Source organism: Patella vulgata, chromosome 7 (assembly GCF_932274485.2).
Source record: "Patella vulgata chromosome 7, xgPatVulg1.2, whole genome shotgun sequence".
In the NCBI taxonomy this organism is placed as follows: domain Eukaryota; kingdom Metazoa; phylum Mollusca; class Gastropoda; family Patellidae; genus Patella; species Patella vulgata.
In genome coordinates, this window is record NC_065885.2 from 24,116,913 (window position 1) to 24,144,402 (window position 27,490).

The 27,490-nt window shown below is 32.3% G+C and overlaps 2 protein-coding genes across 4 annotated transcripts; one reads left to right on the forward strand and one right to left on the reverse strand.

The window, feature by feature from the left end:
- Window positions 1-4,088: 4,088 nt before the first annotated feature.
- LOC126827204 (tafazzin) lies at window positions 4,089-11,631 on the reverse strand. Of its 2 annotated transcripts, none has more exons than XM_050556439.2 (8): window positions 11,379-11,631; window positions 9,055-9,183; window positions 8,742-8,954; window positions 8,157-8,198; window positions 7,214-7,276; window positions 5,818-5,870; window positions 4,553-4,630; window positions 4,089-4,333 (listed from the first exon to the last, which is right to left on the reverse strand). In XM_050556439.2, the coding sequence occupies exons 1-8, from the start codon at window positions 11,491-11,493 to the stop codon at window positions 4,238-4,240; spliced, it is 789 nt and encodes a 262-aa protein (XP_050412396.1). In that variant the 5' UTR covers window positions 11,494-11,631; the 3' UTR covers window positions 4,089-4,237. The 2 variants fall into 2 exon arrangements, with proteins under 2 accessions (XP_050412396.1, XP_050412398.1); XM_050556441.2 differs by lacking the exon at window positions 11,379-11,631 and adding an exon at window positions 10,700-11,347.
- Window positions 11,632-13,078: 1,447 nt separating this feature from the next.
- On the forward strand, window positions 13,079-25,109 carry LOC126827203 (transmembrane protein adipocyte-associated 1 homolog). Of its 2 annotated transcripts, none has more exons than XM_050556437.1 (11): window positions 13,079-13,158; window positions 17,802-18,080; window positions 18,732-18,864; window positions 19,126-19,215; window positions 20,156-20,228; window positions 21,059-21,138; window positions 21,416-21,547; window positions 23,014-23,074; window positions 23,531-23,633; window positions 24,204-24,284; window positions 24,769-25,109. In XM_050556437.1, exons 2-11 carry the CDS (start codon window positions 17,860-17,862, stop codon window positions 24,989-24,991), a joined length of 1,197 nt encoding a protein of 398 aa, XP_050412394.1. In that variant the 5' UTR covers window positions 13,079-13,158; window positions 17,802-17,859; the 3' UTR covers window positions 24,992-25,109. The 2 variants fall into 2 exon arrangements, with proteins under 2 accessions (XP_050412394.1, XP_050412393.1); XM_050556436.2 differs by lacking the exon at window positions 13,079-13,158 and adding an exon at window positions 16,039-16,283.
- The last annotated feature ends 2,381 nt before the right edge of the window (window positions 25,110-27,490 follow it).

A 27,490-nucleotide genomic window follows, 5' to 3' on the forward strand; every position in this document is an offset into this window, starting at 1 on the left:
TGTATCATTTAATATTGTAAGTTTTTTTTACTTCAGAGATGAGGTAGGATTTTGTAATCTTTTTGTATTATGATAATTTTGAATGAGACTTAAAGATATATTCCTTGGAAGGTCAACCTACTTTCATAACCATCATTAGAGACTACAAAGAAAACTATATTTGTTGTTGAAAACAAGATATATGGTGAAAACAAGATATATGGTGAAAACAAGATATTTTAAATGTATGAGTTATGAATGGGATTATCTCATTTAGGACTAGTTCAAATCACACTTTTACAAGTTGCGCTGTCACAAAGCAGTAGGCAAAGTGTGTGTTGTGGCTTACTGCTACAATACTGCATGTACTGTAGTCTTTGACTCTAGTCTTCAGGTAACTGAGCACCATTGACATGAATATCCCTCTTTCAACCATGGGTAAGGATTTACTATTTTATTTATTGTGAGCTTACTTATCACTTTCAGTCTATAATTTTGTCTAGTTCATAAAAAATATCATCTAATAAGTTGGGTTGCACAAGATGACCTAATTAACCTAAAGGATCATATTATCTTTAAGCAATGAGGTCCAGGTTAATAGATTGTATAAAATATATGATAGTAAATGATTCCATAATAAATGGCAAATTAGTCTTCTAAGGCGATTTCCATATTCTACTTTTGTTATATTAATGATTTAAAGATTATGTTACTATTTATATTGGATCACTGAACTCAGTGTTACATATTTTTGAATTATTTATTTTATTTGTTTTAGGAACTTAATTCTTTTGCAGTGGAAGCTTTTTTTTTGTTGGTAAAACTTAAGTTTAGTTAATGATAGAAACTTCAAAACTTAAGTTTAGTTAATGATAGAAACTTTAATATTAAGTGACCGCTATAGTTTTCAGGGAATTTTGTTTTTGGTACAGTTTTCTTAGAACTTTGCTTGTTCCAAAAAAAAAAAAAATATTTTTCCTAGCTTTTAAACAATGTGCTATTTTCCAATCCTTACTATCACTGTGCTATAGAAATACCATTTATGTTAAATGTTTGTCTATATTGTTTATGTGTTATAAATATTAATGATTTGTAATTAATTGGTGATCAGATGTTTTTATTTTTTAGAATTGTAAATTATTTTACTTCGCTTGAAATGAATTTGATGGCTGATCTTTATTGCTGTAATCTATTCTCTTGACCTTTCCTGTGTGTGCACATACAGCCGATTGTATTGCAATAAAATAGTACCCCTGCTAGAAACTATATATTTCATCCTTTGTTATGTTGTATTCCTGCTATAAGATACAAGCAGGTATTAGTTCATTGTGATGTTACTCAAACTGGTCTTTAAACTGTTTCAAAGATGGGGCAATCCCAGCAAGTTTTCAAAACCAGGGGAATAATTCTTGTTGACCAAACTGTTCAATGCTCAAAGTTATAAACCTTTACTTAGCATTTGCCAACCATATTTACAGGCACTGTTATACTTCTGGGGAATTTTTTTATTCATTCAAAAATTTGGGGTGTACACAACATGGAGAAAGGTGATATCCGAGAGACTGAAATTTTGGAAGATGAAAGGCAACAATATAAAGTGGCCAGGAAGTACAACTAAAATCAGGCATAAGGGGGCGGGGGTCCTAGAACCATCAGCCCCAGCCTCCATCTCACAGGGTGGGATTGAAAAACAGTGTCTAGCCATTTGGATGGTACTAAAAGCAGTGTCCACCCATGTACACATTGACATCCAAATAGAAGAAACCCTGACAGTTGACAAGGCACATATTTTCCAGCTTCTCCTTTGACTACCAGTAAATGCCTGCTTCAAAAGTATGGCAATTTTGGTATATGGAAAGTAGAAACATCCAATCTTACTAGAAAAATACCGGATTCCCTGAAAAACACCCATGGAGCACATACAGAACAAAAATGTAAGGGTTTCCCTAACCGGCAATCGGATGATTAGACGTCTGCTAGAGTGACGTCAAAGATTGCACAGAAGATTGTCTGATCTCTCGGCGTTAGTGAGCACTTATGGAGAGCGGGCTTGGAAAAGGTGAGAGACTTCAATGCACAACAATTTCTGAGATAACAATCGGTATGGACAGAGAACAAGCTAAAGAAAAAAGAAGCGATTTTTCGTACAATCAGGGAACATAATCCAGGAAGTTACATCCGATATGTGTGAATATCTACAGGAACCAAGATCTTCGGGATATAAACATATTTTAAGTTTCATCAAAATCAGATAAAAATTGTGACCTCTAGAGGGTCCACAAAATTGGTATTACATACTTTTACACAATTTGACTTTCGCAAAATTAGAACTCGACCGTCATTAGGGTGTAACGTTTTTAAAATCAAATAAAAATTGAGATCTCTAGAGGGACCACAAGCTAAAAAAAATGATTTTTTGTACAATCAAGGGCCATAATTCAAGTAGTTACGATCTGATACTCTTGAATATCGAAAGGAACCAAGATCTTTGGGTTATAAACATGTATTTCAAGTTTCATAAAAATCGTATCAAAATAGTGACCTCTATATGGTTCACAACCTTGATTAATATAACATATTTTAGGGGCGGCCATTTGTCTGGCAGTTTTGGTCTGAGTTTCACGAGTTCTAACTCAACCGACATTAAGGTGTAACAGTGATATATTTGAGGACTTTCTTTTAAATCGGATAATAATTGTTACAATCAGGGGCCATAATTCAGGAAGTTATGATCCGATATGCGAGAATATCAAAAGTAACCAAGATCTTTGGGTTATAAATGTAAATGTCAAGTTTCATCAAAATCGGATGAAAATTGTGACCTCAAGAGTGTCCATAAGCTAAAAAGGTGATTTGTCGTACAATCAGGGGGCATAATCCATGACATTATGATCCGATACATGCCAATATCGAAAAGGAACCAAGATCAGATAACCAGCGGCTGCCAGGCAGGATACGCCCACATTTTCGAGAGATGGATAGAGAACAAGCTAAAAAGGGAGTGATTTTTCCTACAATCAAGGGCCATGATTCAGAAAATTACAATTCGATATGCGCAAATATCGAAAGGAACCGAGATCTTTGGGTTATAAACTTACATTTCAAGTTTCAACAAAATCGGATAAAAATTGTGACCTCTATAGGGTCCACAACCTTGATATACCATATTTTTACGCTATTTGAGAACGTACGGCGGACATTTTGTCTGTCAATTTTGGGCTGATTTTCACGAAATTCAAACTCAGCCGTACATAGGGTGTAACGGTGATATAATAATACAGTTTTTTAAATCGGATAAAAATTATGACCTCTATAGGGTCCACGCAATTTTTCGTACAATCAGAGGTCTTTCAATTTTGAGCCTATTTTCACGAACTTCGAACTCAGCTGTCCTTAGGGTGTAACGGTGATATAATAATATGTTTTTTTAAATCGGATAAAAATTATGACCTCTATAGGGTCCACAAGCTAAAAACGCGATTTTTCGTACAAACAGGGGCCATAATCCATGAAGTTTCGATCCGATACATGCCAATATCGAAAGCAGCCGAGATCTTTTGGAGATAAACCTATATTTCAAGTTTCGTCAATATCGGATAAGAATTGTGACCTATAGAGTGTCCACAAACAAATTGTGGACTGACGTCCGGACGGACAGGGGCGACGGCATAATACGTCCACATGAAAATGTGCGCGTATAAAAATTGTGACCTGTAGATTGTCCACAAACGGACAGGGGCGATGGCATAATACGTCCACATGAAAATGTAGGCGTATAAAAAGCACAGAAAAAGACGTGGGCAGTCCATAATTTGGGTTCGATATTTATGATAAATGGACAGCGATTAAAGACAACATGATCTTGTATATGTAATGAATTTCTCCTCCGGCTTCACACCCACTGCTAGGTACCGCATCAGCTAGTCGGCCAAATCACATGACAAAAACATGTCTTCTTTTAATAGATTTTTTTAAAGCTTGGGTATTTCCTCACGAATACAATGTTTTAAGAAGGATTTGAAGCAAAATTTGGATAGATTAATTACCGGTAGTTTGAATGTGTTTTTAGTCAAAATTACACGGGAAGCCATCTTAATTGATAAAAATACTATGTATCAAAGATAGTTTAATGTAAAATTTCATAGTAAATTAACATACAATAGTTAAAGATACACTCACACACTAAAACGTAATACCATATCACAACAAAACATTTAAAACAATATATTACAATGGTCCCTGTCATCATTTTACACTATCAAGATGCTGCCTTTTCATGTAATTCTTCGGCTTGAAGTCTTAATTTAAAAAATTCCTCTTGTATTTTATCTGTGATGTATTTTCTTTTTTCTTTCTGAAAATAAGAAAAACAACCCAACAAATAAAAAGATATACAGTCCCAGGATTCCTAGGGATAATCAAATGTCCAAAAAGTACAAGCAAAGTTACCTTTCTTGATAATGTAATCTTGTGAATGCTCTACATGCATTACTAAATGTTTCTAAACAATAAAAAGAATATAACCAAATGAAAATCTGCAAGTTATAAATACATATCTTATAGTTTTACTCACAGGAGATTTTTTTAAATCTGACAATGTTTTAATATCAGAAGTAAAGTCCATGGGACTTCCGACCAGATAGGTCACCTTCTGAAATAACAAAAAATTGGTTACGGTAATGGTAAAGTATCGTCATCTTTTTACAAACTAGTCCCAACACCTGTAAGGCTGAACATATTATTTTAAAGTAGCTAAGTCTCTAACTCAATATCATCCAAAGTCTTACACGTTGAAAACACGAATTATTTGTCAATTCAAATCAACATTGATGTTGTTATCTTACCGGGAAAAGGTAGGCTTCTGATATCCAATATTTAAGACAAAATAAACATTTTACCATTGGTACACGAATCGTGTAGCATAGTGTGTTTCATCGTCATTTGTAACAAGTGACCAGAAAGAGCGTGGCTAGACATATTCCACAACTGATGTCATACGGCGACGAAATAACTTATCTGGAGAGCATGCATAATAGACTGGAATAACCAGATGCTAGAAATTTCTATTCGGTTGAGACTCATGCCGTATTTCGCTGGACCTAACTGATTTGAAATTAGAGTCAAAACGGAAACAATTGAATGTAAATCAATTCATATACAATCAGATTACATTATTATTTGCGTTGCAACCCATTTGGGTCAATTTCTAGGTCCCAAATATTAGCGATTTAGCTCCTTTAATATGTTTATGTTTTCGTAGTCACGATTATGCCAGCCTCTATTTTCTCCCCTTTTAGGATAACAAATATTTGGCCTGGACAAATATGCATTTTACAGGTTGACTGTAAGAATAAGAATTGTTTAAACAATATTTTATTCAATATAATTACATATAATCATACAATTGTACAGTCTAAAGGATACGAAAACAAGCAACATGCTTATAAATATCGTTTTAATTGGTGAAAGCGAGAGTACATTTAAGAGTAGTAGGTTGAAACTTTATGCTAAAAAAATACAAAGAACTATAACAATAAAGTTGTTGGTCATCAATAAAGGGGATGAATAGTTTTTAAAATTGGCAGTTTCAACATCTAAAAATTTGCCCATGTTATCCTGGCAATGAAGGAATGAGGTGTGATATTGATAATAACAAAACAAGAATAAGAATGATATGTTAGTATTGTATAGTTATCAACTTATCTATGAACTTAAAGAGAACGAATTCTCCATGAGCAAATATTTCATTTTTAAAGGGACAATCTTACAGGGATAATAATTATATAGCAATGTTATCGATTCAGGTATGGTTGACAGTATAATACATATGTTACTTACTTTCCTAATTTGAGGTATATATGGGGTTTTATTAGGTAAAATTGAGTCCATACCTATTAAAGCAAAACATGTATTAAAATATATTACAGAAAATAAACTAGATATGGATATTTACATGAATAATATTCTGTATAACAAAATGAAAATAATTTGTATTAGGCCATACAAAAAAAATATACTAGAAGCGTTTTTACGAGAAACCGATTAGGGCTAATTGATTTGCATTTCCTTTCCAAACACATTTACGGCAAAAATTAGCCTAATCGGTTTCACCTAATTGTCGTATTTACCATGACGATTTGCCAAATCGATTATGCAAATCTTCCAACTTGCTCGCCTGCCGGATTGACGATTCGATTTCCAAGATGGCATCCCCAACATGGGACACAACGTGCCCGACGTTCGTTAGATCATTTTCTTTTGAATTTCACGTTAAAATATGAATATTATGGACATTCCTAATAAAATTACGGGGCATTTGGGGACAGTCAACTTGTACAACTTTTCGTTTTTATTTTTGGGCGGTGTCGCCAAGAACATAATAAAGAAAAGTGTTTTTTTTAAACATTTTTCCTCAATTCTTCAGTCTTCAGCCATCTTGCGAGGCAACTCATCGCGTTTACGAGAACCGATTCGAATACCAACTCGAGACCTATGGCATTGTACAAAACGAGATAGTTAATCGAAACCGATTTGTTTTCTCGTAAAAACGCCTTAGTTCTCAGACAATCCTATTCCAAACAATCTGATACGGGAGAGAGGCTTTTATTTTTTTTAAAAGGATCACTACATTTCAAGGCACTACATTTATCTCATCCTGTATAAGAATGTATGATTATCTAGAGTCTTTCATGATGTCCAGTGACATTTATCAGGGTTGCATACGCTTTTAATTCTTGCTTAATTGAGGTAAATATTTACATCAGGTAATTAATGAGATTGCCTTTATTTTTTATTTTTTGAAGAAAAAAAACCCCAGGACGCAGGAGTATCTGAGAACCAGAATATATTTTTTTGTATGGCCTTGAAAAACGATTCCTATTAGTACATTAATGCGAAAAATAAGTCTATCAAAATTAAATTACCAGGCATTTATGATTCTGTACTTGAATTATTACCTGTCTTTGTTTATTACATAATTTTTTTCATGAACACATTAAATTTTGTACAAATTTTGTACAAATAGGGAAACAAAACTAATGGCGTACATTTCTTTCCTAGGCAACCTACGTTTGTATAACAAGTCGGTGAGGTAGCTGTGTGAATTATTTCATATTTCCTTTCATAATTTTACTACGATAATGTATGTTAATTATTAGTCTTGGAGAAATACTACCAAGGAAAGTACCTTAACATAATATATTTATTTATTTATTTGATAATAAGATTGAATTACCTATATGATATATGGGTAAGACAATAGGGGTTACTGAACTTTCACTAATTAATCGACCAATACCTGTAATATAAACATTTAAAATAATAAACACAAAGAAATGGTAAAAGAATGTTTGTAAATGTCACATCTGTAGGTCTGTTTCACTTCATTTCTTTAAGATTTATAGTCAGTTCTTCTTTTACATAGCATAAACACAGGTTTTAATTTTCTGTTTCAAAAAAGTGTAAATTTGGGCACTTCTGTTTTAGGATTTAAGATATGTATATTTTTTGCTTCAAATCACATTCTTTCACTATTTGTTTACTAGCTATCTTTGTTGTTTTAGAATCTCAACGGTTTCAATGAAATTTCAAAGAAAGAAAATCAGATAAATACAGTGCCTGGTATCATGTTTTTCCATCTTATATATCCAAATACACCTTTGCTCTAAAGCTTGGACATTCACAAAGAGTGTAATTTGAGGTTTTTTTCCAAGTTCTTGTTTTATGCAGGTCTCACTGCTTTCATAGAACTGAGTTAAGAATGAACTGAAACTAACCCTAAACTAACATTATTAGTTATGTATGAACAGCTAAGCGTTGTGGTTTATCTAAATTTTCTGCAAAACAAGTTTTTGTTTTATGCAGCTTGCATAGAAATGGGTTAAGATTGAATCGAAACTAACCCTAAACTAACATTATTAGTTATGTATGAACAGCTAAGGTTAGTTGTGGTTTATCTAAATGTTTTGCAAAACAATTTTGAAAAAATGAAATGTAATGGGGTTTAATGTCCTACTGTTCTACTCCGACTAGGCTAATGAAGATGGGCATATGCCATACAGTGTGCTATGAGCTACTCTTAATAAGTCTTATATCAAATTCCATTATTTTACTTGCAAATAGGAAGATGTACGGTAACTGATTGTTTTTTGTCAAGACTCAATGCTGATCAATCTTACCCCATTTCAGTCGTAGCCTTTCTTTTTCTAAATTCACTTTCCCTAAAAAAAAAGAAAGAAAATATAAAAATACACCAGAAATAATGTGATGGGCAATATTTGGGAGCCACGGTTGCTCAGTGGATAGACGTTGGCTTGCTAACCTGGAGGTCCCGTGTTCGATCCCGGTGTTGGCCGAGAAAGTTCATCCAGATTTTCCGGTGTGGTCCCTCCTTGTCAGTGGTGTAGGACTGAGGGCTGGACAAGGGACAATGTATAGTTGTTCGGATGGGATAAAAACCGAGGTCCCGTATACACACTGGCGTGCACATTAAAGATCTCTTGGCAGTTGGAATTCAATATAAGAGTAGGCTGTAGCGCCGCTGTCTGGGCAAAATTTCCCTTATAACACACTGTATGGCGTGAGCCTGTCTTCATTAGCCCAGTCGGAGCAGACAATAGGACGTTAAACCCCATTTCATTTCATTTTGATTTTCTAATCCATACACATGGTAGTTAAAATAATTAAGAGACACAAACCAATGATGGTCATGCTAAAGAATAATTAATAAAATAAAACTGTGAGCATATGGACAATTAATTTACCTTCTGGAAACAGATGCACCCAATTACCATTATTCAGTTTTGAAATAACAAAATCCATACTTTTTTGGTAAACGCCATTTCCACGTACTACTGGTATTGTTTTACCAAGGCTAAAAAATAAGGCATGCCAATAGTTTGTAAAACAAACATCATGGCTTCCTAACGACCAACGAATCCTCTCTGGATGTATTAAATATTTTAGCTGTAAAACACCTGTAATATATAATAAGGATATTAATGACATTTTCTCAAAAATTTACCAAAATAAAATGATAAATGTAACAATAGGTTAAAACATTTTTGTTTAACTTACCCCATAATAACGGTTCATCTAGACAACTATAATGATTTGCTAGTGTAATCAGTCCAGTATTCTTATCTCTATTTGCAACTGCCTTATGAAGTGCTTCCCGGTTATACACAGTAACTTTATTTACCCATTCTGAAAATAGAAAAGCACAATCGTTGACAGAGATTTTTACCAAAACAATAAGTCTAGAACAATTTTATTACCAGTGCTACATAATATGTTAATAGTCGATGTGCAACAAGTATTTACACATGAAAGAGGGACAAGGGTGGTGGGATGGTGGTGTACAAAATAGTGACTAGAGTAGACTGACAACACTATACCCCCCTAAAATACAATCCTACAATATTTCACACTCTGGCCATAATCACAATTTCTGAAATTACTTTATATCGAATTCCAACTGCCAGGGGATCATTTACGTGCATTCCAATTTATACACGGGACCTCGGTTTTTGCCCCATCCGAACGACTAGATAGCTGTCCTTGTCAGGCCCTCTGTCCTGCATCACTGACAAGGGGGAACCACACCGGAAAATCTGGATTAACTTTCTCGGCCAATGCAGGGATCGAACACCCGACCTCCAGGCTAGCGAGCCAGTGTCTTACCCACTTAGCCACGTGATCCCCTCAGAATCTGTGGACATATCTACAACATTAGAATATGCCCTTAGCAAGAATGCATCAGTCATGTTCAAAAATATATCTTAAGTGAATTCAATACGTTATAATTTAAGAAGAATTGAAACAGTTTTCTAGCACTATATTTATGTCTATGAAAAATATATATATATACATCAGACAAACAATCATAATTCACTATTAAGCAGGATAACTACACATCAAAAAATAGATACAACAAACTACATATCAGCACAGATAGCACAATACTATTAATGATATAAATAATTGAACTAAGACAAAAATAAAAACATTCAGAGGAATGGGATAAGGGTTGTATTGGGTAATGTGATTGTCACTGTGCATAAATTGTTAAAATTAAATTTTCTACAGAAGATTAAACACGAAATATAATATATGAATTTGAAGAAAGTTAGTTGTGTGTGTGTATGTCTGATCTTTAAGGAATTAAACCTCTTTGAATTGGACAAAAAAAATAATATTAAATTAGGTTGATGGTCCAAGATTCAAATTTTGTTGCGAAAGTTTAAAATCTCTGATTATTTCAGGAATTGTTAATCCCTTACAAACTACAATGACTTTTTTATAAACATAATTTTTTTTTTTCAAAGACACATTGTTATCGCCACCACAAAACTAATAACAAAATCCAATGAAACTGACAATTTAATTTTCTAACCAAATCAAAGAGGTTTAGACATTTTAAATATATAGGTTCTAAATGCAAAATAAACTGCTAAAGAAAGTTAAAAGTTATACAATCATCTATAAAAATTATTAATATATTTAACTTTAAATTAAATATATACATATAATAAACTTATAGAGCTATTAATTGTATCAATTTCAAATTAAAAACTGACCTTCTTCTCAAAACAAATTATTATGGCCACACTAATAATTAACTTTATTCTATGTTCATTTCTACTGTGCACAATATAGAATTGTATCAAATTGTGAATAATAGTGTATTAAAGAAACTAAAATATTATACTAATAGGCATACCCAAAAAAAACTTAGTAGATATGGCAACAGCAAAACCAGCAATTTTAAAGGATAATTTCCACCATAATGGAAATTTTTTCTTGTCAAGATAATGCCATGCTTTATTCTGTGGCATTTTTAAGGCTGGTTAAATACAAAGCTAAGAACTTCCGATCCAGTTTTTAACTATCTTTTTTCTCACATTATCTTACCAATCAATAGATACATCCATAATCAGACTATTCAGACCTATATATTATATAAGCAAACAGTTTACCAAGCTTATATAATGAGTACCGGTACCCTTAATGTAAAATACAAGACACATATATCTAATCCTTATATAACCCTAATGCAAGCATAAGACAATTCTCTATTAAAATTTTCAGGTGTATTCCTCCTGGACCACAAAAAATAAAGAAAGAAATGAAAAATCTATGGAAAAATTGAGCAATAATGAAAAAATGGGAGACACAGGTTGGTAGTACTAGTAGCACTAGTAGTAGTAGTGGTTTAGGGTTAACGTTCTCTTCCACAGACGATCGATGGCGGACTTTTCAATCAGTTATGAAATATGACCTAAGGTCACTTAAATTGTAAACATGATGTGACTAAATTATAACGGCAGTTCCAAAAGTTATTAAAACTAAATAAATAGCGTCACACGTCTAGCCTCACTCTCTCACTACTCTCAGCTCACCTATCCAAAATTTCCCTAGTATGCCCACAACACCTATCGCTAATTGACTGCCAATTCTCCACGAACGCGGAACCTTGGTTTGGTTTGGAAACAACCAAATGAGTTCAATGGGCATATCCTTAAAATTACAAAACTTAAGTTGAAATGCCCAGTGGCAGGGCAGTACAAAGTTCTTCAAACGACCGCATCTGGACGACCGCGACTGCCAGTTCTGTGTAATTGTGGTATAAGGGAGGGAACTCGAATAAGTAATATCATAGAAATATATTTCCGCATAATAAATCTAGGCTCATTCAATATAAATTACTGAGCCTGCTCCCTATTCAAGGCATCAGAACCAATTATTATTGATATTTTAATATTCCGATTCAAGTCGGTGATTCTATTTGTACAAAAAACCCAATTCTAATTATGACTGCTTAAATGGAGTAGTCTCCCTTCTATTGCAAACTCTACCAACATTATGAATACGAACGGTGACGTCTTCGCATAATTTATACAATAATATGAAACAAAATAAGTATAACCATTTCTTGTAGTTTAATTTGGCTATTGAAGAAACTATATTTTTCCTAGTTATATCGTACTGGAAACAGAATCTTTTATAGGCTAATCATCTGTGAATGTCTTCCGTCTTGCCTTCGGCCACATAAAACTACTAAATTCAAGAGATTTAATTCCTCGATGCACATATGTTCACAGCCTAACAAACAAATTGGAAAAAGTCGGATCCGGACATAAAGTATGGGAAATAAATGGTGGTCTGCATCCAAATTTAAAGTCGATTTTTAACTGGAGTAGTCCCCCTTTCATCGCTTAACTAAAATATCCTTTGGTAATATTCGGGCGTTTTCTTTTTCTTTTTTTTACAGTGTATCTACTATAGTGTGAACTGCGGCCATTAAGGTCTGATATTGCTGAGGAAAGGCTAATAACTACAGCCTTAGTTCAGCTCTGAACGTAGCCCTCATTACACTCGCCCTGTACGTTCAGGAACTGCCTTCCTTGTCGAAAAAGTATCGGCCCCATGCAGTCAATTTTACTGGACAACTTTTTACTACTAAACGTTAGTGTGTCAGTCTCTGTGAACGCATGTACAATGTAAAAATAAGACCATACTTACCTGCTAGAGTCAGTATGTGCGACACGTCATGCCGTAAAAATACGCCCCCCTTCTGCTAAACGGCGCTCCGCAGACGCTTTTGAAATCTAAAAAGATTAATGCACATACGTAACTCGGCCACATATGACGAAACGAAATGGTAGATTTACACATAAAGTGATCAGATTTGAGGTAAGAACATGTAGGCTTACATGCAGCAGGAAATTAGACTAGACGGGGAATGTATACACCCGACAGATACACCTCTTTCCATAAAATCGTGGTTTGCATTCATTGCTAACGCTATAGTAAGGAAATCTGGCAGATTCAAAAGAAGTTCAGAAGTTCACTGGCAAGATGGTAATATTCAAGAAAGGTAGATATATTGTAAACGTGGATTGTCGTATCTTGGACACAGGAATAGAAAATGGATTAATCTTCTACAGTTGAAAGGGAACATTGGGTGCACAGCCTTTGCAGCGTCCTCTCTCTATTTCGAACAAGAAATCTTTTATTTCTGAAACAATCGATCCACGCTAGAACTAGGCCTAAATACAAATCTATGACACATGCTAATCGCTCGATATTACCCGATTTTATCGGAAATGACGTCACACGGAAGTTGACTGAACAAAAATAAAGATTTTGAGAGATATTATTATTATTAAAAGTAAAAAGGTAATATATAGTTGTAATGGATTACAATTTATACGAGATTATCACCCTGTTCTGTGGTGGGTCGATTCCAATAGTTTTACCTGAGAATATGACAGTCACTAAAACCGCTGCTCTGACTAACGTCACATGATGATGATCTTGATGTTCTGTTTGTTTACTAAATTACACTCATTCAACTGCTGAGTTGTGTAACTGTTATGACAATGAGTAACGATTGCGATCGTAATGCACTGCAATATTGCAGTATCCTGCCGATTTAAAGACCCAGTGTAAACAATCAAATGAATACCTATAGCCTGTAGTATTTGTGACTGTCAATGCCATAATTGTAGTCATTATTAAAATTAATGTGAAAATCATGATGATAGATTAGGGTGAATTTACTGTGAATTAATGTGAAAGTCATGAAGATAGTAAGATGCAATTAATGTGAAAAGCATAGACTCTAATAGTGAGATGTAATTACTGTGTGAACCATCGTAAATTTTAAACGGATTTCTTCGATTATGAACAAACTACTTAACTTTGGTTATTATAAACTTACCTGTGTGTTTGTAATGAACTCCCGTTCGATAAAAGCCATTGCACAACTTATTATCACAACGATGAGAACAAGTTCTCTCTTGAAAAATTTGAAAATTTACTTGTAATTTTGACAGAGTCGATGTCAACAATGTCTTCGTGACGTATTGGTCGATTCCAATATACCTGTTGCGGGGGTTGGTTAACATTGAAAGATAGTTTGACAGGGCGATCATTTTGATCGTATATGGGTTTGGGCGACGAAAAATATCAATTGAAGGCAATTACATAGGAGATTTATATGGAAACCATTGATCGCCAGTCTACCAAATTTTCTTCACAATTAAAATATCACCGTTATCAAGCAATGATACCACTAGGTTTATTAACTGCAACGTTTCAATGAGGTTACTCTCACCGTTATCATATTGCTTGATAACGGTGAGAGTAACCTCATTGAAACGTTGCAGTTAATAAACCTAGTGAATGTCATCCATAAAGCTGTCTGTTATTATACTTCTTTATGTTATAAATAATTTAACAAGGATCATGAAGCTTACCTCCGAATTCTCTGAGTGTATTTTTAATTTTATACGCATTCTTTCGATTGAATAATAACCGCTTCAGTAACATAATGGTATATAATGCTACTAAGCCCGTATGACCCCGTAAGAAGCGTAACATTAATTCTCGATTCGACAGTTTTGACCGAAGTGTGATAAAGCCCGTAAAACGAATGTATAGTTGTGTTTGTGCGGCATGCGTTTTCAAAAGTAAATAATCCCATCCGAGTCGCTAATCAAATAATTAGAACAAAATATTTAAAAAAGTAAAGCTATAAAATTTGCAGAGATTTTACTAGAATGTAAAAGACGGTAACTAAATACAGGAATGCGGGTAGTTATGTGTGCGAACGCTCAAACTCAATGCCAATTGTCGTAGGTATCCAGACTACTCGGACTAAAGACTACTCGGACTAAGACCAGTCGGACCAAAACAAGACCTGTCGGACCAATTAAATTATATTATAAGGCTAGACAATATGCTATTTATTTATTATTAAATCACAATACAAAGAAGCAAATAATTCTTATACGGAATTCTTATATTTAGAGTTGTTTAGTTCAATTTTGTGTACGGAAAATAAATCAACGATTAGTTTTAAAATTAATTAATAATGGTGCCAAAAAAAATATCAATCTAATTTTTCTTATTTACTCTTGCAATGAGACTCGGTATGTCCAGACTTTTGACAGTTTCTACATATACGGGTATACTGTTCTTGTCTGATAGCCTAATTTTACTTTTTCCACATTCGCGGTATCCCCAGTGGTTTCATTCCGTTCTACCCCACTAACCCCTGGGTTACTATATATGGGGGGGGGGGGGGGAGAGACACGTTTTCAAGTTATCCGCCCTTGATGCGTTAATATAAACAGCACATAATAATACGAAGAACGGACGTTTATATGTCCCTTTTTAAACGTGACTACAAGTGTGGTTCTCGATATTTTGCGATTTGGAATACAATTATCAATTTATTCAAACAACACGTTATTATTAGTTCGAGTAGTCATATTAAAACACACACAATTAGCAATTTATTCAAATAACACTTTATTATTGGTTCGAGTAGTCATATTAAAATAAACACAATTATCAATTTATTAAAATAACACTTTATTATTGGTTCAAGTATTCATATTAAAGGCTCAATACCACTCTTGTTGTAACTGAATAATATGTCCCAATCTTTATTCTGGTCAACAAATTGTACTATTTTAGAATATTTCAATTAATTGATGATACAAATTTCATCTTAACACACCTTATTTAAAAATTTTGAAATATTCAACATAATGGTTTGAAACGTCTAACATAAACCTTTTCAAATGAAACTTCGATTTAAAAATATTTTCGAACCCTCTGGACAAGTAAAATAGGATGTAATGGATAATTTACACAACAGGTAGGACACTTAAACATCTAGTACTTAGATAGAAGTAAAATAGGATGTAATGGATAATTTACACAACCTTTTCAAATGAAACTTCGATTTAAAAATATTTTCGAACCCTCTGGACAAGTAAAATAGGATGTAATGGATAATTTACACAACAGGTAGGACACTTAAACATCTAGTACTTAGATAGAGATATTATTTATTTTCTGGAGCTTTCAAGCCAGCAAGAGTGTTATTGTCCCTTTAAAACAAACGCAATTATCAATTTATTAAAACAACACTTTATTATTGGTCCTAGTCGTCTTTCTGTTGGGTCCGAATAGTCTTTTTGTATGGTCTGGGTAGTCTATTTGTTTGGGCTGAGTGGTCTATCAGTTGGTCCGACTGGTCTTGAACCGAGTGTTCTTTGGTCCGAGTGGTCATGGATTCTTGTCGTAATTGTACTTGAATTTCCTATGCTGTCACCCCTAATATGAAATGATATCTTCCGCAGAGTGACGTAACCATCTTCCATATTGGTATTTTTCTCTGGGAAAAGTTTGTGATATTTCAATTTTTCAAGAGAGAACTTGTTTTCATCGTTGTGATAATTAGTTGTGCAATGGATTTTATCGAACGGGAGTTCATTACAAACACACAGGTAAGTTTATAATAACCAAAGTTAAGTAGTTTGTTCATAATCGAAGAAATCCGTTTAAAATTTACCAAGACTCAGACAGTAATGTGAAAATCATGCATTTTTACAAATCGTTTAGTTTCATTAGAATAATCTCCCCTTTCAAGCTACCAGGTTACTAATATTGGCTTTAAAGTTGTGGTTAATACATCTACAATGTACATGTATTTATAAATAGCCATACCTACATCAACATGTATAGTTTCAACACCATTCTATTATTAGTTACAAATCTTTATGGAATCAAACAACCTAACAAACATCTTACAGTCTGCCTACAAACTTTTTCACAGCACAGAGACAGCTCTAATCAAAATAACTAAAGATACATACCAAACTATCAATGATCAAAAATGTATTTTGCTGATACTTTTGGAGTTACCGGCTGCCTTTGACACTTTCGATGTCGAAGACCTTCTCCAAGCTCTACAAGATGAAATAAGGTTTGAGACACTGATTTAAGCTGGTTTCGAGCATAACAATGTGTCAAGATTGATGATGTCAAATCTGTTAAGGTCCCTATGATGTGTCGTGTGCCCCAAGGATCTGTTTTAGGACCTAAACTGTTCATTGTCTTCACCCGACCATTAGCAAAAATCACTGAAAAGTTTGGTCTTAATATTCACTTGTATGCTGCTCCTTCAATCAACAATCCATTAATTCAGCTTTAAGTAATATTGAAAACCTACTGGAAGAAATCAGGTTATGGATGACATCACACTTTCTGAAACTAAATCCTGATAAAACTTAGTATCTGCCATCTGGTGATTGGAATAAAACAACAACTTAGTAAATTTTCAATACGGTACCATCTCTTAAATTTCAACATGAAAGTCTTGCTTCATCTCCAGAAGCCAAAAACATTGGTGCAGAACTCTTAGATCCACAGATAAACAATTTCTGCATCAACCATCACTAAATCTTGAAATCTTGAAATGATCTTTCTCATTTTCTGTTCAACTTTTATGGAATTCACTGCCTTACAACTTTAGAACCATTGACTCCTAATTCTCAGCTAAAGACATTTGTTTTTACAGAGAAAACTTGGAAAGCACAATAGAAACTTCTGTTTTAATATTATCGCGCTATACAAATAGAGGATTATTATTATTATTATTATTCCACAATCTTGATCTATAGGCCTAACTGCTTACTTTTATTTAGAGAGATAATGAACATTTAATTTTACTAAATAGATTGTTAGAACTTTGTGAATATTGTACTCAATGTTATTATTAAAAACAGTCAACAAATTGTGACAAACTTTCTCAAAAGCTCAGATTATTCAAAACAATCAACAAATTTTGACAAACTTTCTCAAAAGCTCATACACATTATTGTGGTATTGAGTTTTATAGATTTCATTGCTGAAATAAAAACTATATTTTTGACAATAAAAATTAGAAATATATAATTTTTAAATCTCTTCAAACAGTTTGTGTGCTTAAATTTATTGAATGAATTCTATTTTTGTTTCCACAGATTCAAAAGAAACCAAATGGATGAATACAAGTAACAAGAGGTTAAACTCCATCTTTACATGGCATCCATTCATCAGTTTAAACAGAAAAATATGACGTCTAGTAATATCAGTTCTGATACATTAAGATTAGCAGGAAATAATACTGGAGACACCAGTAGTCTGACTCCTATAGTTCAAACTGTTACACCTACAGTAGGTCCTAATAGTTCCATTCCTTCCTTTGTTGTTGAACAACCATTATGTCAGTGGATATTATATGATGATATTGCAGATTCAAGGTAGGTATCATTATATGTATGAATTATCATGCATGTTTCAAATACAGCATAAGTTTGTGTGTAGAAAATACAATGCAGAGTAAAATTCTACAGAAAAATAAATTATGAGCTATTATTATACATTTACATCTAGAGTAGTGTAAGTTTACAATTCAAGAACTCTGGTATTAAGAAAGATTAGAGCTTTTCTTTCTCTTCCAAAATAAAAACTAAAGACAATAATTCAGTTAAACATACATCATGCAAGAGCTAAATCTGCCTATTGCAGGTCTTTCTTTAGGACTGAAATGTTATCTAAATTATTAATTAGACATTAATTAACTTATCTAGACCATAATCAACTCTCGACATCATTAACTGGATTGGAATCCTATTTGCTGCACAATGCTCATTGATAATTAAATAAAAAAGTGGATAATCAAGAGTATGTTTTTTATCGTACCGGCTTTAGTAATGATGATCGAGGCTAGGCCACATATTCAGTCGCTAAATTCTCGGTTCAGAGTGGATCAATTTGACTGAAATTTTCAGCAAATTGCCTTTACATTATCTAGTTTTTAACTATTATTATAGTGAGGCCTGCCAGCTCTTTATCTAATCTCCCATATTGTGTCTTTAATATCTATTTATAGTATTGTTTCTTCTCCTCAGAGTACGTGTGTGGGATCTGATTATTCTAGTACCAAATGCAGTTTTTGCCATTTTTCTCCTCTACCGGTTACGGTCTGCTGCTACCAAACTACAGAATTCAAACAGTCCTATATTTAAAGCTTTCTATGGACTGGTAAGTAACAAACTGGATTCTTTTGAAATTTTTAGTGCAGTAATAGTAATGGGGGAATACCTGGTTCATCTGTTATATTCAACAGATGATATTGAATTAAAGTTAGGCCTTTATTTGATATATTTACCTCTCTGATAAAGGTTGATATATTTAAAGGAAGTTTTATTTTCAAATTATACAAAGAGTTGTCATCACACTTATGGTCTTATGAATCTCATTCTGAAATTTACTTTAATATACATTTACACTCTTTTTTCGCAGGTTTTTGTAGTTGCTGGAATCAGTATATTAAGATGTATTGTTGCTATGACAGTTAATGCTTCAGTTTTAGCAGGGGATGTAGCAGATAAGGTAAGTAAGATAATTAATCAAACAGTTTCATATACATGAGTAAATTATTAAAAGTCTGACAGTTGATAACAACTAGTGAATTTATTCAAATCTACATAGGTGAAAATCTGATTAAAAACAAATATTTATTAATTTATCTATCGTTTCATATTACATATTTAAGCTGATTCAGTTTAACATGTCACAGGTTTTATCATTGTGTTGTGTTAATGAAAGCAGCCAATGAAAGCTTAGCTCTTCCAATCATAATCATTGACTTTCATGTATTCATGATAAGCTTAATGAAGTCTTGTCAACAACACGGTGTCATCAGCTGACGAAATGAAATAAAGCAAGGGCGCCAGACGCTTGACCGATATGTCCCTGGTGTCAAGGGAGGAGAATGTCAATCATTCGGATGGGACAAAATTGAGGTCAAACCGTGTACACTTTAGTGTAAAAGATATCTTGATGGTTGATAATATAATCATTGATAAATAGATAGAAACATCTCTGTCTAGGCAAAATTCTCCCTCTTTTAATTGTTCACATGTCTGTATTGTAGAGACATTAAAACCCAGCCCTCTTCCAGTTTGTTACAAATTTCAGACTCTGTTCACAATCATTTATGCAAACCTCTCTTATCTGATTACCTATTGTAAGAATTTAATTTCATTGTGCTATTGTGGCAAATTATAATCCTGTTCGCATGTTCATGGGTCAAACTACTATGGTGTACCTTCTATCTCAAGTTTTCCTCGGTTTTACTCAAATTATTGACACTTATACCGAGCAGCATAACAAATTTCAGCTTTATAAATATGTTTATTGTTTTGTAGTTTTCAAAAAATGAACAATATGTAGATGAGGTAGAAAAAGGAGGACTCAAGTATACTACTAAATTTGTGTATTGAAATCGGAATAAAACTTCTTTTAAATAACATTATACTACTATTTATAGGTAATATGGTTAGTGTTACGATTTTTTCTCCTGGCTACAGAATTATCAGTGGTAACATTTGGACTTCTGTTTGGTAAGTATTGGTATAAACTTAACACTAACTCACTTTAACAGACTCACTGGAAATAATATTAGATTCGTTTATTTTTCACAGGAATTATTTAAAACCAAAAATAAGTCAAATTTCTCTGAGGAAATATCTCATTCTGTGCATTTGTATTAATAATTGTAAAATATGTTGTTAATCAATATTTTCTTCATATTGAAATGTTTGGGTATCAGTTGGCAGTTAATATTCTCGCCAACGAATAGTGAACAATCAACAAATTTAGAGAAAAGTGTGCGAGATTCAAGCAGTCGTGATGAGAAAAGATCATTCACAGCTAATCCCATACTCCTCACTGTGTTTCGTTTGATTAGACCTAATCCCACTCAAACACTGCTGTAACGAAAGCAAATTTCTGTTCCAAATTATAACTGGTCAATAGTTCGATTAACAAACAATACCTATAACTGCTAACAACCAATACCTATAACTGCGTAACAATATCATTCGAGTTTAAACAGAGCTCCAGATATGTTTACTTAACGTTACATCATGACTAACAAAATTTATTACGCCCGATTAACCAGTGCATAGCAGAATATTGCAGAAAAACTAATAGCATGACAAACGAGACTATCAAAATGGCTCAGTGTAAACAATACTGATTGGAGACGAACAATACTTTCGCCGTTTTTAATACCTTAAATCGCTGTCCAAAGTTTTAGGGAAGACCCCAGATTAAACGAAGGACTGTCATGTTGCTGTACATGATTGATTTTGTGTTTATACACTGTGTTTATAATCGTGTTTTGATTCTAATATACATTAAAAATATCTTTAATTGTTGTATATTGTAGGCCATCTTGAAAGTCATGCGAGTATCAGAAGAGTTCTAATAGTAACATCATTGATAGCTCTGGCATATTCTTGTACACAGGTTAGTATTGCTGTATGGGATTGATGTTAAAAAACTGACATATATGATATTCTAATCGATTTGAAGAATCAGTCCACCTGAAAAAAGATTTTCTCATGTTTATATGCCTACAGGCTTGGTTAATTTGGTTGGATTATTTATTTTATTATTATTGCCTATTTAAAGTTTTGAGGAAATGCTTTTCAAAATTAGTGACAAACTTTATGAGTCCAGATAATGCTTTGTTTTATTCGTGGTATATTTTTGTTTTATTGATCTCTGTTTTAATTTGTTTTAGGGATCACTAGAGTTTATCCATCCAGACCCAAAGTTCCGTGTTCAAATACAAGCAAACGAAACAGATAATTATGATATTTTTGCACATGGTGGAATGATCTTTTGGTTTTCAAGTTCTTTTTTCTTTTTTGTTGTAAGTAAATCGTATTAAAGTCACATTGTGTCATTTTAGTGCAGTATGGATCTCTTGTAAACTACAGTATTGTAAAAGATGAATCTGTAATAAGAGTATTGGTCAAAATATGGTTTGATTCTGTTCAGAATGTTAAATCAAAATTGCATCGATCTGGCTAATCTGCTGGCTATGTAATAAGCCAGTCGCCATTTTGTTGTGGGCAAACAGAAATGATAGGCCTATTTTAAATCCGTTTGAATCCAAGCCAGGAGGTTATCTAGGCTTGGTTTTCCTTTTCTTGATTAAATATTAAATAATCCAAGTAGATATTGGCGTAGATTTAGCTGTGAGAAATTTGATAGTTTAGCAGAAAATGCAAATGACGCATCATTACTCTAAAGTGACAAATTTAAAGGACATGTCTTCTTACTTACACTAAAAAAGTGTTTTTTGCAAAGAATTACAACAATTTTGAAAAAGGTTTCCATAAATCTAAAATATATATTCATATATAATCCTCTCTGTAGCACAAGCAAAAATGTTTTTGTAAGCAAGAAATTAATTTTTATTAAAACCGGAAGTGACATAGTTGGTTCAACACACTCACTGGTCTCTATAGTAAGCATACAAATTTGGCTTAAGTTTACTGCTGTATGTCGATTGGTCAAAAATCTGATCAAACGGGCTGTTTATTAGGATATTATAAACACAAATTTATGTTTTTTTAACATTTAGTACACAAAACCGTCGCATAAATTCACTCATACTGAACAGTACGCTGTGACCTAATTCATGCCACATGGCTAATTGTTTACATCACATGGTTGGTTTGACAGCTTTAGAGGCTAAAGTTAATACCCCATTGACTTTAAATTTACACACAGTGTTTAAGGTCATGAGACGAAAAAGCCTATTAATTTTCACCGATTTCCGATAATTACTGCCAGAGTTATGGCCCTTGATCTCTTTGAAAAATCTTGTGGACGCTCTAGAGGCTAAAGTTAATATCCGTTTGACAGAATTATGGCCCTTGATCACATTGAAAAATTTTGTGGATGCTTTATGACCATAGTTATCATCTGATTGATTTTATATTTATACACCGTGTTTACGCCTATATAGAATCGTTTTGATTGACTTTAGATGTATGCACAGAGTTTAAGGCCTTGAGACGAACAATTAATTTTCAATGATTTTTGAAAACTTGAACAACTAAATCCATAAATGTTTTATATACTTAACATTAGCATTGGCCAAACAAATTCTAATGATTTTCTGATGATTACTTATGTGTTATTACTCTTAATCAGATTTTAGTGTATTATAAATGTTTCATTACCGACAAAAGTAAAAATATGTGACAACTCTTGTTGACTGCATGGGCGATTTAGCTGCTGTGGGCATATGGTTTTTGCCTGGCAACCTATCTTTTTTATTATTAAAACAATTTTTAACAGTTTTGTTAATATGATTGCATATTTCAGGTATATTCTGTCATATTTATTTTACCATGGACGGGTATCAAAAAACGACTCGCTTTACCTTGTAAGTTTTTAATTTAGTAATATTTGGTTCTTTCATTGCTCTTTATTTGGTTTCAAACTTAAGGTTTCAAATGGATTCAATATTGATTTCCTTGGTTGGTAGAATTGTGATAAGCCCAAGATTTAGAAACCAACAAATGGCCGCGAATTTCAACTTAGAATAGTTGACCCCTTACTTTTAGGGGTTTTGATCAGGTTCATTAACCATTACTAACAGTTTTTTTTACCAGGTTCATTAACCAATCTGAAACTATTGTCTAAAACTGAAATAACCAAAACTACTTGACTATGGTTTGAACTGACAAATAGAAAGTTTGGCGAATTTGTTTAAAACCTCAGTCCACTCCCTTCCTAGGAATTTGAGATCCGGTAGTTATTTAAAAACCCCAGTCAGTTTCTTTCCAATAAATTTATCTTAAGGTTAGATCCTATATAACTATATGAATATTTGTTTCAGCCAAGACATCATTCTATTACTATTGTTTAGCTCTGGCTATATTGAATGTAACCCAAGCGATTGGTAGTGCACTCATTTACTACAGTGTGGACAATGGACGATGGTAACTATTGAACAGTTTTTATTAAACAATCATTTATCACCGTTTGCTGTATGCATAAGTCCCAGTTAGTATCAGTCCAGTTAAAATAAAATCTAAATGTCACTTTTATTTCTGATGGATTTCTATTGCGCTTGTCCCAGTATGATCTCTGGTCGAAATGATCTTAATATAACAAACACAAAAATAAAACCAAAACCAAATAAGATCTAATTTTAATTGATTGTTATGTGTCCAATACACGTTCTTTAATTCTCTTTTTTGAATTGTATCATGTTATTGTAAATCATTTGTTCCTTTGTTTCCAAGCCAGATGTTACATGTATGCTTTGCATGGTGATGTCATATAGTTTTGACTTTGGTGCAAAGACCATTATGGTTGAAGTAGTTGTTGTTGCGTCTGGTGGACATAAGATTAAAGGAACTCCATAAGATTTTGAGCATTCTTTTAAAGATCGCCAATTTTAACAGAGCTTAATTCCAGAATTTGTTCTAGTTTTCAAGGCATTATATAGATCTTTTTTTGCAGTGATATCCATATAATTTATTGATTTTTTTTTAATATTGTTTCAGTGTAGTGGATATAACAACATATTTATATTTTACTATCTATGATCCCATGGTGTATGTGACATTCTTGAGGGAATTCTTCAGGTAAAAACTGTATATATTTAATTATAATTTATACCAGTTGGATAGGTGATTTGTAATCAACATGATTTTATTACCCAATTGTGTAATCGAATTATTGCCTAGATTTCTTCTATACTCCTCAAGGACAAAAGTATTTTTATCTGGTTTTCATATTAATTTATATAGTATCTGAAACACTTTTTACTAGATGTGAGCAAATAGCCAATGAAATATTCTGTTTTGTTGAGTTATACGCAAGGTGTAAATTATAGGAGGGAGAGATCTGTATAGAGCAGTAGAGAATAAAACAAGAGTTAAATATGAGTAGTCTACATAATCCAGTCAAAGTCTGTAACTTGACATCCTTTTAAACCTGTCAGAATTGTATGTATTATGGGACATTGAATTGAAAGTATAAAAAAATGAAATGAAATTTAAATCTGTATCTTATTATATGTTGTCTTTTATTTATGTATACATTGTATATACAAAAATTTCTTTATAGTGTTACACAGCCAAGTATATTATTTTCTTATAAACATCAAGTAGATGAATTAAATGAAGAGGATACTGTCAGTATGCCGTGTCATACAGGTTATGATAAAGATGATCATTATTCCACGAGTTACGACAGCACTCATTTTGATCGACAGAACAGTTTAACAGGCTCCGTCAATCATCCCGGTGTCATGTCTGTTAATTCAGACTTCTATCAAATATCCACATAGAAAGAAAACTTATAGACTATCTACAATTATTTATAGTGCAATGTTTGACAGTACTTGTGATAAATTAAACACTAATCTCCTAATTCTATTCTTCAGCTGCAAAATTTTATATATATATATATATATATATATATATATATATATATATATATATATATATATATATATATATATATATATATATATAGTGCAATGTTTGACAGTACTTGTGATAAATTAAACACCAATCTCCTAATTCTATTCTTCAGCTGCCAAATTTTATATATATATATATATATATATATATATATATATATATATATATATATATATATATATATATATATATATATATATATATATATATCAGCATAGTGGATATGTTTAGAGTATATTTAACCTAAAGCTTATAAGATAGAATTCAAGCTTGTAGTGTAATATTTTGTTAATATTATTATTTATATATATGTTTTAAGATTTAGAATTTCTTTCAGAAATTGTTTCAAAAATTGTCATTCAGAACATTTTGAAAATATATATAATGTAATCCAATTTTTATGGATATACTTAAAGATACATTATGGGAGATTCGATAACGAGTTGGCAGTTCTCACTATAATAGTTAAAAACTAGATAACGTAAAGGCAATTTGCTGGAAATTTCATTCAAATTGATCCACTATGAACCAAAAACTAAGTGAATGAAATTTCCGCCTTGCCTCGGTCATCATTACTAAAGTCAGTACGATAAACAGCATAGTCTCGATTATCTATTTAATCGTTTAATCAAGAAGGAAAGTTATGCAGTAAATCGGCTCACAATCCACTTAAGATCGCAGGCTAGCGATGCCATCTAGAGTCGATTATGGTCTGGATAAGTTAATTAAAATGTCTAATTAATAATTTAGATAACATTTCAGGCGTAAAGAAAGACCTGCAATAGACAGATTTAGCTCTTGCATAATGTATGTTTAATTCTAGTTGATTCACATAGTATTTTTCAAACACATTCAGTTTATTTGAATATATTCTGGTTTATTCACATACTATTTTTGACACTTGTACAGTTAAATATGTATGTGATTTGAAAATAGTATGCGAATAAACCAGTCCTAAATGTATATAAACTGTGTTGTTTATGTAAGCTCTACTTCTAAAGAGAGATTATTATCAAAATAAGCATGCAAATTATGTATGTAAATCAAAACAATTGAAAGTGTAGTTATTAGATACTTCTGTTTAATTATTTAACATAGATTAAGACATATCAAATTCTTTATATTCTAGAATTTATATCAAAATTCGCTGATTGTCATTGGCATTTTTTGGACAATATCAAATTCTTCACAGCTTAACCTACTTTGATTTTGTGAAGACAAAATCAAAGTATCAGAGGCAAATCAACAAAAGATTTTAGTGAAAATTGTAGTTGGTGCTGACTTGTGTTCACTATATATCGTCTGCAGTAAATGTGGAATGTTGACAAGTTTTAAATCATTTTTTAAATATTCCTTTTACAAGATTCAGCTTTCACAACATTGTTGTTTGCATTGGATTAACAATCCCTCAAGTGGTGATCAGAGACTTTAAGATAAAAGTTGAAATTCAATAAGTATGAAAATCTTTATATAACTTTAAAGAATAGTTTCTGAAATGTTAGAAAAATGATGGAAGATTCTTTAAGATTATGAAATACTAAAAACTTTCACGAAGACTGTACAGCAGTATGCGTAATAATAAAAAAGTACATTCTCAGGAATCCCTAAATAATAAGATCCTAAAATATTTAAACAAGACACGTGTTTTTACTGATATAGTTAAATCAAATTTATGATGACGAGTTAAACGGTAATCAGTAAAATTAAATACTGTTAATATTATTGTCTATACTGTGAAGCTGAATAAATGTTGTCATTAGCCTTTGTGTTGATTCATATTAATGTGGTTAATTCAACCCTTCAATATTTTACATATTTGTATATATATATTTGTGCATAATATCGTTTGTTATTATGTAATCTAAGTCAAAATGTATTTTTAAAAGATTGATCAAGATTATTTGATGAATACTATCTCACCCAGATAATGAGATATGGGCGAACTAGTACAAATATCAGTGGTTGACAAGGTTTTTTAGATGACATTGAAAAATTCACCCCATTTTTGTAGCCAGCTTTTATTATTTATTAATATGTCACAACACAGATTATGTTTTTTTTGTAAATTAACAATATTTTTATTCTGTATTTTTTTTTTTTTTTAAGAAAGCAAACAGGGATAATTTAATTTATTTTAATCTAGATTAATTTCCATTCACTTTCCTTTGAAATTTGTCTCCTGTAAGTAGATTTTCAAAAGTTAATCATTTGGACTGGACACTATTAGTTTATAAGAGTCAGTTTCTATTGTATTAATATAAAACGGTTGCTATTGTGCTTAAAACCTGGTTGATCTGTTAAGACAAGGATACAATTATGTTTCTACTTATGGCCAGTGTGCGAAGATGACAGCATTTAATTAC

Bases quoted from the DNA above. Each gene is read 5' to 3' on its own strand.
- LOC126827204 (XM_050556439.2), bottom strand. From the start codon at position 11,493: ATGCCCATTGAACTCATTTGGTTGTTTCCAAACCAAACCAAGGTTCCG. The intron at 5,871-7,213 runs GTAATTCAATCT...TTGCTTTAATAG, and splicing joins CTTACCCATATATCATATAG to GTATGGACTCAATTTTACCT. The intron at 4,334-4,552 runs GTGAGTAAAACT...TCTTATTTTCAG, and splicing joins CAGATTTAAAAAAATCTCCT to AAAGAAAAAAGAAAATACAT.
- LOC126827203 (XM_050556437.1), top strand. From the start codon at position 17,860: ATGGCATCCATTCATCAGTTTAAACAGAAAAATATGACGTCTAGTAAT. The intron at 21,548-23,013 runs GTAAGTAAATCG...TGCATATTTCAG, and splicing joins GTTCTTTTTTCTTTTTTGTT to GTATATTCTGTCATATTTAT. The intron at 24,285-24,768 runs GTAAAAACTGTA...ATTTCTTTATAG, and splicing joins TTCTTGAGGGAATTCTTCAG to TGTTACACAGCCAAGTATAT.